Here is a 13,043-nt window from a genome sequence, read left to right as displayed (position 1 = left end):
ATGAAACTCCCAAATGTGACTTGATTTTGCGTGTGAAATTTCGCCGAGCAATGGTAAATTTGACTTCACCTTAACACTGGCCAAGGTCAATGCAGTGAAATTGTGTGACCAACTTCAACATGCGTGAAGTGTAAGTAGGGAACACTGTTTTGCCGCCACGCGAAACTCTCGATTGCATCGGTTCCTATGAAATGACTGGATTTTGCTTGCAAAATTTCATAAAGTAACGGTGAATGTGACCGCAACTTAACACTTACCACTGGTCAATGTGGCGAATTTGCATGACCAAAATCTATGTAGAACACCTGATTGTGCAGATTACTATAAAAATGTCTGGATTTTGCTCACAAAATGAATGGTAAATGGTAAATGAGATCGGACATTAACACTAAAAAGCCATTATGAGTCTAATCTGTGCTTCATGTGAGGAGTGCTTCCAAACCGTTCACATGACATGAACTTCAAATCTAACTCGGAAAGCATTTATTCATGGATTCGTTTTAGCTACTAAATTCATAATCAGAGGGATTTTATAAAAGGAAGGAAATGGCATTGAGAAGGGGCCAGTGTTCTGTGTGGTATTGTGTGGTTGACCAGTGAATCCCTTTAATAGCTGTTTTCATTTCCTATGGCTTTCTAAGCACTCTTGTTAAACACTATACTGGCACAGTGTACACACTTTTGTTGACACTCATATTTTAATTCTGATAATAAAGGCTTGTAGGTTGTTATTAACTATTACAAAGAAATTAACTGTTACAAATCCGTAATCCTTCAGATGATGCATGTTCATGTGGTTTGGCAGTGGCATCATTTAAGATGAATAAGGATTCATATAGGCTGCACTTTCTTTAAGCAACATCATTTGTGTTGACTTTCTGGTGATCTTGACAGGCTTCATGAGATTCATCCTATGACATTGCCAAAGCAAAACTCTCCAAAATATGCTAGGGTTTTGCTGCGTCTTTTTTTTGTGTGTTTGTGTCTATTTTATTGTCAGTCTACATATCAAAAATTCAAAAAGGTTGGGCCAGTTACTTAGAAAAGTAATAGCACACATTTTTTTCAACAAACTGCATAATTTGAAGTATCATTCATGTCTGTTATTGCAAATGGCAGATGATGATCTATGCAGTGTAGTCTAATATGTATAGGGTAGTTCAAACAATTTGCAATTAACGTTAATTATATTACTGTCCAATACACGATAATGCTGTTTTTCTTATAAGCATGCATTGCAGTTTTGTCGCCTGCCACTTTAAATGCTCGAGCTCCTTAAAGTCAAGTGGATTCTGATTGGCTGTCAATGTTTTTATCATGAAAATGATTCCAACAATATCGTTCCTCTGTCCTCTGTTCCTCTGTTATATCATTATAATTGTGGTGTGGATGTCTCTATTCTCATGAATAAAAACGATTATTAAAACTTTATAGTTATTGTCCTTGTTGTGAACGGGCCTTTAGTAAGCACAAACAAACCTGAGAGAGAAGAAATACATTCTTTAACTTTAAAGAACCTTCTATACTTTACAATGTTTGCTGGGGTTTGATGGGTTTGTTGAAACTGAGATGTTTCCTTTGCATGTAACCAGTCTGTAATCGTGTAACCAAGGTGGTCAGCTAATCACAACCTTAGCTCAGAATTGTTGTTCTGTGTTCAAGTCTCTAGTAATGCCAGTGGTTGCTGAACATACATTAGACTACAGCTGCAAACCAATGCTTTTCTGCACGAACCCTGGACCACAAATTGGCCCTTAGATAGGCCAAAATGCATACTGTATGACATCACTTTGTCAATGAAGTCATTGTAATCTCATGCAAACAACCAAAAGAAATTCAAATGAAAGTATATTTTAGGTCTGATTTTCGTTTGTAAATTCTCATTATTATTACAGATTATTCTAATTATACTCTGCCACATTACTATAATACAGCACTACAGCTTTTTACACTAAAATACAATTACAATGCTGTACAAAAATACTATAATGATGTTTAAATGCTTTATATTTTAAATAATACAATTTTTTTTTGTATTACATCAATGGGAAATAGTCTTTTCTTCGACCTTCCGGTGGTCTTTACAGGCTTCTTGAGATTCAACTCGATTGCTCAAGCTGGGCTTTCAAATTTCCCACATAGACTGGGAAAATCTTTCATGTGTGGATGTAAAATTAGCACATCTTGAAATCTGATTTGCCAAGACGCTAGTATAAATTACTGTCTCCTTGTTGTCAGACGTTTTTTACATTAGCAATTAAACAATGCTAGCAGTCACTTGGGACAAACATGACAAAATGATGACATGTTTAGCTTTAAAGAGACTCAGCGTGTGCAATGGGCCTAGAATAACCTCTGAGAAGGCAAAACCCTTTATTTAAAAATAACATCATTAACGTCCACTTTTACAACATATTCAATAGTAATGATTGATGATTTTTAGCTCTCATGAACCACAAACTGGAAACTGCTCTTGCACAAACCTGCAGCTATGAGCGCTCACCATATGGGTCATAAACATCGCAATTTAAAGCGAAAGGCAAAACCAACAGTGACAAATCTTTCATTGAGCGCCAAGAAGTAAAACCGTGTCTTCAGTGGGAAACTTGTTCTGAATTAATCAGCCAAGAGTTATAACACAAGCCATCGCTTCCAAAATCGTTATACTGTACCAAACAATCTTTACTGCTTTGCAGGGACTAATATTCTTCCAGAGAAATTCCAGCACTTTCCTAATGTGCACTATCTGGAAGTATTTAAAAAACGAGACTGCAAGTTCAAATCCATCTCTTGATTCATATGCACGTTCACATTCAAGACGGTCAAGATAAAGAAGATATAATTCAAATGACGGACATCTAAAAGAACCGGTACAGGTCTTCAGAAGTCACCCTGGCTTTTTATGAAAGCTACCTATGCACTTTTATCAAGTGTGTCATTGCTGACAATTTTTCAGGGGACCTATTATGCCCTTTTTCAACATCTTTATTTGGTTAAAAAAACACCTTATTTTCCCCAAATTTTACATTATTCCAGCTCGTCTTTCAGTAACGCTCTGTTTAGTTCCTGTCTCTATGAAGCTCCTCCTTCTCAAAAGCACAATGTGCTCTGATTGGTCAGTTGGAGCAGTGTGTTGTGATTGGTTAAGCGCTTCGAGAGTGTTTGAGAAATGCCCCGTACTTTACTATAACCGCAAGTTTCAATGCACTACTAACTAACTCAACCAGGCCCCGTCCTTTTTTTCTGCATTTGCTTTGGGCAGGAATTATTTAAATGAGGAATATAATTTGTTCCCGGAAGAATACTCAAGACTACAATGGAGGCGGTTCGGAGAGTTCAGAAACAGTGCGTACTGACATAGACATAGACATAGACATAGACATAGACATAGAGAATAACTGTCTTTAGACTGACTTTGTGCTTTGTAACTTTGCAGAGCTTTTATAAACAGCAACATTACACAATAATGAAAGTTGTAAAAAGCATAAAAGGACCCCTTTAAATGGCCAAGTAGTCAACCAAAGTAAGTAAAATCATTCTACCTTGTGGAAACTCCCATGGAAAACTTTCTTCACAAGGTCGTTATCAAAGGAGACTTTCTGAATTTCCCCTCTGGAGTCCTTATTGTAGAATGAGATGACTCTACTGGAGGCTGAGAACAAAACTCACACTTACACATGGCTCTGAACTGAGTGCTCAGGAAAATATAAGGTAAATATAAGGCAACAACACAAATAATCTCCATGCTAAATGGGTTGATTATGCATTTCTGAGCAATTACTGCTATAAATCACTGCAACCCCAAAATCTGGAACCCATTTAGAGGATCTGGGTTTCTAAATAAGGTTCAGCAGACACCACAAGGCTGACTGCATGAACACACACATGAGACAAGGAAGATAAAAATGATGCTTACGGTCAACGGTGAGCCCGACCTCAGGGTTGTTGTTCTTATCTGATATCTGCCATATATCAAACGCATCCTTGCCGGTGTCGGGAAGGAGACGGAAGAGGAGAATCAGCGTGTAGGATGGAGGAAGACCATCTGGATGGATTTCCCTTGAAATAAAAATACAGCTCATTTATCAATACAAAAAAACTTTTATCAGCCTTAATTTTCATAAAAGTGTGTCAATATGTAAGGTTGTTGGGAATGTTGGATATGTCTGATGACAACAGAAGAAAATGAAAGGCTTTATGCAGATTCATTTGTTGTGCAGTGAAGCCAGACATAAATCAAAAAGTGCAGAACAGAGTCACATACTGTCCTCTGAGAAAAATACAAGACTTGCAGCCTTGAGAAATCGCAACACACTGAAAGTATTTTCCCTGCTCTGGTGCTCAGTGTTTGCATTTGAACAGATGCTTGCCAACGCACAAATACACACCAAGATAAATGTATCAAGCATGCCTTCAGACCAGGGTCCTCATTTATAACCATTGCGTACGCACAAAACAGGCCCTGAAAAAGGCGTGCGCCACTTCCGACGCACAAGTTGTGATTTATAAAAACAAACTTGACGGGAAGATTTGCGCACCTGCACGCAAACTCTGACCCATGCGTACGAACATTTTGGAGATGGAGCAGTTTGGAGACACCGATGGTGAGCTAGAGTTACATGTCTTTTTGGTCACTTTTAGACAGAAAATCTAAATAAAAATTATACATATACAGAAAGATAATACAAATATAATTTCACTCACCAAGCCTATCACATGAAGCAATCATCCATCCCTTCTTAAATGTCCGCGCCAGCGAGCGCGTTGGGCCGTTTAGTGAAACTGACGCATATATAGCCTATCTAAAACCATAAATCTTCATTATAAGTCAGAACCTTAAATACAGTTCATGTTCACAATAACAGTTTAAATAAATAAAAGAATGATTTAAACTTTGTTTTACTTCTCTTGTAAAGATTTAGATTAAATATGCCATTCTGATTAAACACTTAAATTACATGAAATCATTACTGAGAAGTTACAACATTTTTTATAATCAATTAATATAAATATTTGTTGTGGATGCAATGCTTTCGAACAATTTTCCTCTGGCATGCTGTGTTTTAATGTTTTAACTACAGAGATAATTGCTTATCATGATAATAGCAGATTGTCTGAGAAAATAGTTTTGTGCAAATAATGCACAACGAGGTCTATCTGTTTCCATTAAAAACTTAAATCAATTAATAATACTCCTTGGCCAGTGGAAAAGATTGAGAAAAACTTTCTCCGAAATGTTTTTTACACTTTTTGATTTATTTATTCAAAAATAGGCAAGGATAGGCTACTAAATGATTTTTATTAATGTAACTAACGTGACAGCACATCCGCATATCATATTTTCCTGATGTCTTGTAGCCTACCATTAAACATGTTATCACGTGGATGAATAATCATATGCAAATGATATGCAGATGAGGATATGCATAGTAAAACTAGGCGTTGTAAGCTCCATATATGGTTGTTTCGGGGAGGAGACCATGTGCGCACAATCTTCCGCTAACTGGGATTTATAAAGTGAATTCTGCGCAGGTCATGGCGTACGCACGGTTTTATAAGTCTGAATATTTTTTTGCGTATGCCATTTTTGGCCTTCTGGCGCACGTACACTTTTAGGAAGGATCCTACGCACAGTTTTATAAATGAGGCCCCTGATCTTTAGTGAGCTCAGGACAAACTGAGGTACACTTCTTGAACTAATAGCATATATGCACTCACTATAGCATATTGGAGAACAGCACCATTGAAACAATCAGAAAAAGAAAACCACACAAACCTGGCACAGTTTTTAAATACCTGCTTTCAATAGATGCACTAATACTGTATGAGATAACATTTGAAAGCTTAAAAACTGACCTTCCCGAAACATCAGTCTCTCTAGGGTTTTTGTGTATTCATTTGTACTTAAAATAATTAAATGGTTAATAGTAAATAAATTTACTTTAATTAACTTAAATAACTGTAATATACATAATACTAAAATTTATATATTTTGAATTAGCTTTCACATTTTTTCTAAATATTTTTACATTTTCAGTTTTCACTTTAATTTCATTTAGTTTTATTTTTTAGTAATTTTGTTATGTGCTTTTATCATTTTTAGTATATATTTTTTTAAGTATTACTATTTAATTTATATTATTATTTATTTATTTACTTATTATTTTTTATTAGCTTTAGTTTTAGTTCCGTTTTAATTTTAAGATTTTGTTTATCTAATATTCCTATTTTTTAAGCTGTATTTCAATTAGTAAAAATGTTTTTTAATAATTATAATCATTACTGTCCACTAAATTGTACAGAGTACGGAGTTTCTGTTCTATTGTTTAATAGTTCAATACACTATTGTTACAACTGTAAATAGAAAAACTTTGCCAGACAAATTTCTACAACAAAAGCAACTGGTTTTGCAGTGACTTCTGCTTGAACTTGTCTTTTGCAATTCAGTCAAATCACATAAAACTCTTTAAAATATGATTTTCTCTTCAAAAGTATCAGAGGATGAATTTAATCTTCCCCTGTTTGAGAAGGTCAATCATGAGAATGCTTTTATGAATTCACATTGAAAATTTCTGTAAAATCTGACGCTTGATTCTCACAATCTAAAACAAGGAGAAATGCTTCTTGGGGGGAAAAAAGCTGCCGAGACCATAGACTGCAAGCCCTCTGAAGATGGTTAAAATAATTGTGATTGCCTGAATACCATTACAGTCTGTAAGGGAGCAGCTCAGAAAACACACATGCACTGCAATCCGACCTACTTTGTGGGCTGGGAAATGAATGCGTCCTTATGGAGTCTGTATGCAATGTAACTGTTGAAGGAGCCTGGTTCCATGGAAACGCCGCTCATGCCAGCAAACGTCTTGTCAGTGATGTTAAAAGCCTCCAGCATCCTGAAACCTATGCGTTTTCATCAAAACATCAATCAGGAGATGCATAACAGTGTGTGATGATAGAGGACAAGGCTATGATGACAGGAAGTCATCGATTATGGACTCGAGAGTCAAGTTCTGACCTGGTGATGTGAATCCATCGAGGTAAATCAAAGGACACGCTGTGGACAAAAAAAAATCAGGAAATTATTTTACTCTTGTCTTTCATGTTAGAGTTAAAGTGAACAATGCAGACTAAAAGAATGACTTCCTACTGGATGTGGCAGTTTCACAGATGAATGTAATGAGGTTGTCTTGGATCTTAGCAAATGCATCAAAGTCATCAACGATAAAGACGTGTCTCTCGCTTGGCTTGCTTCCAATGTTCCTCAGTTCGGCAGTGTCTACGTCTGCGACACCCACCACAAACACACTGAAGCCTGTGGAAAAGACAACACTGAGGCTTTAGGAAGATACATCGCCAGTCAAACCCTGTCAAGAACTTGTCTGGGTCGTATTTCGCCCAAAAATAAGCAGTTATATGTTGCATAAAGAAAAGGAGCCCATGATCATTGAGATTTGTGATACCTGCATGCTGTAGTTTAGCAGCACTCTTCTTCACATCATCTTGAGAACGTCCATCGGTTACCACAACCAGAACCTTGGGAACGGTTCTCCTCATACCGCTGTCTGAGACGAACACCTTATCTCCAACATGCTTCAGCGCAGCACCTAATGCATTAATGCAAGAAATGAAGTATTTTGTAGCTTTTATTTCTGTTTTTGCCAAACAGCATTCAAACACTTAGAACCAGATTTACTAAAGAAAAGCAGTGAAAAAGTAGCGCTGAAAAGGTGTGGACAGGGTTATTCTTGCACCTTACCTTATTTAATTTGCATTTGAAGGAGATTCCCTTTAAAACGGCAAATTTATTGGCAGAGAGTATCATGCAATGTGATTTACTAAGGTTTGTGCTAGTCAATTTTATGGTTAAAAAAAAAAGCATGTCTTAACCCGCGGAGAACAGAGAGCACGAGGTAGAAGGTACAGAATTTTCTCCAATCGTGTTAATTTATTGGGAATGCTAGAGGAAGTTGTTATTCAAACGTAACGTTTCCCAAGCCCCAGTTTTTCCCAGTTTATTTTTAATTAGCTGTGCCTGTGTTGTTGGTATATTACCCACACCTGATTATCATCGGCTCTGCTTGTTTGCAACCCAACGGTAATTTCTGTTGGTTATAATGTATAAGTTCTGGGTCGCAAGTTCTGTCGTTATCAGCCTAGTTCAACGAGTTTTGTTTCCTGAAACTATCGTTCCAACGAACATTCGCAAACATCATCACAAAGTTGTATGTTTGGAATGACAGCTCTCGATCTGTGTTAGAAGCAGAGTTTCTTGTTTGCATGACGTGGACTCAATAAGCCAAATAAGCAATCTGACATTCAGTACAATCTTTATCTTTTATTCAGAATACATACAAATGTCATTTATGTCTTTTAGTTTGTCAAGAGATTTAAATCGTTTTTGACGAGTGCGCATGTGCGAACGTCTCTAGTTTGTAAAAACGAGCCTATGATTGAATCTGGAAATAAAGCAAAATAATTAAGAAAAATTAGAAATAGTCCTCAGATATCATGTCCGTAATTTATACCAAAACATCTAGCATTGATTCAATCTCAAACAGATTCATTAAAATAAGTTATTACTCCGCCACCTGTGTGACATCATTAACCAACGTGGTTGAACGACCAATTTGAGACAGATCGGGAAACAGTCGTGACTAGCTGGTTGATTTCTTCAACAATGCATCGTACTGTGGTATTTAAGCAGCGAGTTACATCGTTGTACGGGAATCACACCCCAGGCTGCGTCTGTGTTCTTTAATTTCAACATTGTCAGTAGATTCACCTGCAGAACTTTGCACTCCGGTATTTTATGGGATTGCGGTCTACCACTAATTTAAACTGTTTAGTAAATCTGGCCCCAAATGTGGAACTGACACCAGCATTCAGGTAGGGTAAACAATCTGAAAACTGACACCTAAGAACAAAGACAATGAGTGCACTTACATGCACGTTCTTAACCCGATTATGCTTAATATGCTGACAGTGCTTGTGGTTATGTAAACAACTTAACCCATTTTCCTTTACCAGAGTAAAGACATACATGGTTTAAGCATAAACCAATCAAAACAGCTTGATAAAAACCTATTTCCACCAGCATGTAAACACAGTAACCTGCATTCTGTCGACTTATTGCAATGTGCCTGTGATATGCACCAGAAAAGAGCCGTTACTGCAGATTTAAGCTCATTCTGCAAACTTTGACCTTTTTTATGACCCAAGACATTAAAGAAATGTGTTTTCATCTTGTGCCGCTGAAGCAGAAGTGGTACAGTCAGAATACAGTTTATTTATTTAACATCACATCTCACATTGCAAATTGAATATGGCTACTTGGCATCAAATTAATGAATGACTAGGTTTTGATGTCACTACTGGGGAATAACTGCAAATGCAGTTTGCCTGAGTTGCCGGTGTATTGGTAAGCATGTAAAAAAGGGACAACGAGTTAATTGAAAAAGCTGATTTTTAGGACTTGTCACCGTACTGAGCGTATGTACACGTTCTCAATGTATCACAAACCTGTTTTGGTGTTTCCTCCTCTGTAATTGACCATCTGAAGGGCGGACAGAACCATTCCCTTGTCGTGGTAGGTATTCAGTTTGAACTCGGTTTTAGCATCATCGCTGTACTGCACAAAAGACACCTGTTTTCACAGAATGAGACAAAAGACCAACTGAATCACAGCTCGTTCAGGGAGTGGTCATGCGCATGTGGTCAGTCACATGACTGTTGACGGGTCAGTACCTGCATGCCCTCATGGCTGATGACATCGAAGGCCCCAATCATGCTGAAGACAAACTGACGGACTTTAGCGAAGCTCTCGTCTCCGATGCTCCACGAGCCGTCAATCAGGAACACCAGATCAGCCTTGGCACCTTTGCACACTGGCATTACAAAACAAGATTTATAGTAATCAATCATATCAACCCTGCTGAATGTACTTTTAGCTGTGATGAAGTCTGTCTGTCTATCTATCTATCTATCTATCTATCTATCTATCTATCTATCTATCTATCTATCTATCTATCTATCTTTTTTTAAAGAAGTCTCTTATGCTCACCAAGACTGCATTTATTTTAAAAAGTACAGTAAAAACAATAATATTGAAACTTTTCGCATTATTATCAATGTTGAAAACAGTTGTGCTTCCTAATATTATTTGTGGAAACCATTATATATTTTTAGGATTATTAGATGAATAAAAGTACAAAAAAACAGCATTTCTTTAAAATATAAATCTAACATTATAAATGTCTTCACTGCATCTTATGATCAATTTATCACATCCTTGCTGAATAAAAGTAGTATTTTTTTTAATCTTACTGACACCAACATTTCGAACAGCAGTGAATAAAATACACAACATGTTCCAACCATGAGATTATCAGCATTAAGCTAAAAAAAAAGAAAAAGCCTTTTGAAAAAGGTAATAATGTGTCTGCAGTGTCTTTACCGTCAAGTGCTCCAGGGATGGAGGGTGGTGGTGGAGGAGTCGGAGGCAGTGTTGTGGCTACGGTGGGCTTCACCACTACAGAGAGGAGAAAGCAGACACCATGAGTACACAGAGAACAGAGCCGTTGGACTGAACTCCTCTGAAGGCATTATGACTTACATGTCCGCTCTTTGACACTGACTCCTGGCCCCTCCTTGTTGGGGGTCTGTGTGTAGACTGTGGCGTTGTACAGCGCGTCTGGGGTCAGCCCGTCAAAACAGTACTGGCTCTCGGCAGCGGTGATCGTTACCTCCTGACCTCCACGATTAGCCGCTAATGATGACAGAAGAGGAGGAATGTGAGGTTACACAAACAGTAACACTTTATTTCAATAGTGCATTTCAAACAAGACATAACTGTGCAACTAGGTCTGCTCAATTATGGCAAAAATCATAATCACGATTATTTTTGGACAATATGATCAGTCTTATTTCACGATATGAGAAATTTGAAATATCATTGAAATTTCACAATTACTGACACTTCAGCAAAGCTTAATACTAAGTGAACTAATGAAAGAGAAAGGTCCTCAAAAGAATTACATAAGACAAGTAAACAGTCAGCAATACAAGAGCAAAGAAACTAATTACAAACAAAACAGACAAATACATACAACAGAACAAAAATACTAATGAAATAAACAGTATTTTAAGTTTTTCAGGAAGATGTTCTAACAAGTGATAGCCTACATTAAAACATGTAATAATCAAATGTAATATAACACTACATAGTCTTACTGTATACACTAAATATAGATTAATCCTTATTAAAGCTTTAAAAGTTATTCAGTCAAGATCAGTGAGTGATTTTCCTTTATCATTTGTTTTTGATTATCTTTAATGACAGACTTCAGCAGGTTTATTAGGCTGCTGTCACTTTAAGAGCTAATGCATGGATGCAATATACTGTAACACACACGTTTTCCTTCTCAACTGTGTACGTTTACTTAAGACATAACCGACTGGGTTTATGTGAATACTCTCCAAAAAGGCATTTTGGCATTATTGTGTGTATAAGTTTAGGCGCGTATCTTAAGCACATTTGCTCATCCGCATTTGGCTCCTGCTCGGAGCGTGCGCACAGAAAACCGCCTGGGGAACAGAGTCTCTATTGCGACTTATTCAGCTGATTTGGATGTTAAATTTTATTATTTTTGGGAGGAACGAAAGTGAATTCAGCAATGGTACAATAATCGTTTTTCCTCGATTATCTTGTTTTCATAATCGTTGGAAGCAAAAATCGAAAATCAATTACGATTAATCACACAACCCTACAGGGTATGTGCAGCTGCATGTCAAATAGCAGTCATTAGAGTGTTAGTACACGGTCTGTTTAACATCTGCTAACTCTTTATTTTTATGCTCCCCAATGGACATTCTACTGACTGTAAGAAACTTTGTAACTACATGTCAACTTATTCTACTAACCCGAACCTAACAGTCTACTAATACTCTAATGAGAGATAATTTACATGTTGTTGCAAATTAACAAGAGGTAGTTGATGTTGTTGTAAAGTTACTTATACATGTAATTAGTAGAATGTCTAATATGGACAATTGAAACCGTATAACAGTAGGTGTAATGTGAACAAAATGCAGCATTTTTGTTTTGTGAATTTGTCCTTACGATTGAAAGGATTGACTTTCAGCCTGTAAGAGGTTGCAGCCCGATGAGGAGTCCATCTGATGCAGAATGAGTCATAGCCAACGTTGTATGTGTTGAGGTCAGTCACATTGAGATACACTGGAACGGTAAACAGCATTCCACAGTTCAAACAGGCATTTCAAAACAACCTGGTAACATGTCCTTGAAATTTCTCAGTTGTAGGAACAAGCACGTACAGGTTGTTCCCTGTCCGACCAGAGCTCCACTCACGCCTGAGTCATACTGAGCATAAACCTTCAGGTCGTACGTTGTGCCAGGCTGGAGGTTGGGCAGGTTGTGTGTAGTAACATCTCCAACAAACACTTCCATGGTGTTATCCGTGCCTGGAACAACACGCAAAACACAGAACTTACTAGACTGTGTCAGTGTGACATACAACATGATATCTAGATAATGACAACATAGTAAAATGGTCTAAAATTCTCTTACCCGCTGGTGTATAGACCAGCTTATAACCGTTGACCCGCACAGGCGCAGGATCCCAGGACACACGGAAACGAGTGTACCACTCGTCTGAAACACGCAGGTTCCGTGGCTCCAGGAGACCCACTGAAAGAGATGTGCCAAAGAAACATTAAAGGGGGGGTGAAATGCTGTTTCATGCATAGTGAGTTTTTCACACTGTTAAAGAGTTGGATTCCCATGCTAAACATGGACAAAGTTTCAAAAATGAAGTTGTAAGTTTGATGGAGTAATTCTGTTCCAAAAATACTCCTTCCGGTTTGTCACAAGTTTCGGAAAGTTTTTTTCGAATACGGGCCTGCGTGACGTCAGAGTCGCCGGAATTTCCTTATACGGGTCTTAAGGGCACTTCTCCCGGAAGGGCGCGCGCGCATCTGTAGCCTAGTGCGTGCGAGAGTACGCCTATGCCCATCAGAGCGCTGGG

The 13,043-nt window shown here is 37.6% G+C and overlaps 1 protein-coding gene across 7 annotated transcripts in view; it reads right to left on the bottom strand.

Moving 5' to 3' along the window:
• The window catches only part of col12a1a (collagen, type XII, alpha 1a), a 101,379-nt gene that overhangs the window by 16,436 nt on the left and 71,900 nt on the right, over nt 1–13,043 (bottom strand). For all 7 annotated transcript variants that reach the window (XM_077238601.1, XM_077238599.1, XM_077238604.1 and 4 more), the window contains 13 exons: nt 12,587–12,706; nt 12,334–12,480; nt 12,119–12,235; nt 10,613–10,765; nt 10,454–10,528; nt 9,745–9,884; nt 9,520–9,643; nt 7,461–7,604; nt 7,148–7,312; nt 7,016–7,054; nt 6,762–6,900; nt 3,917–4,059; nt 3,543–3,652 (listed from right to left, as the gene is read on the bottom strand). In XM_077238601.1, the coding sequence (XP_077094716.1) occupies nt 3,543–3,652; nt 3,917–4,059; nt 6,762–6,900; nt 7,016–7,054; nt 7,148–7,312; nt 7,461–7,604; nt 9,520–9,643; nt 9,745–9,884; nt 10,454–10,528; nt 10,613–10,765; nt 12,119–12,235; nt 12,334–12,480; nt 12,587–12,706 (1,616 nt within the window). The remainder of the gene's footprint in view (nt 1–3,542; nt 3,653–3,916; nt 4,060–6,761; nt 6,901–7,015; nt 7,055–7,147; nt 7,313–7,460; nt 7,605–9,519; nt 9,644–9,744; nt 9,885–10,453; nt 10,529–10,612; nt 10,766–12,118; nt 12,236–12,333; nt 12,481–12,586; nt 12,707–13,043) is intronic.

This window comes from Siphateles boraxobius, unplaced genomic scaffold (genome assembly GCF_051911475.1).
Source record: "Siphateles boraxobius isolate OS27281-9 unplaced genomic scaffold, OSU_SipBor_1 22, whole genome shotgun sequence".
NCBI classification, from domain to species: Eukaryota; Metazoa; Chordata; class Actinopteri; order Cypriniformes; family Leuciscidae; genus Siphateles; species Siphateles boraxobius.
This window is presented reverse-complemented; position numbering and strand designations above follow the sequence as displayed.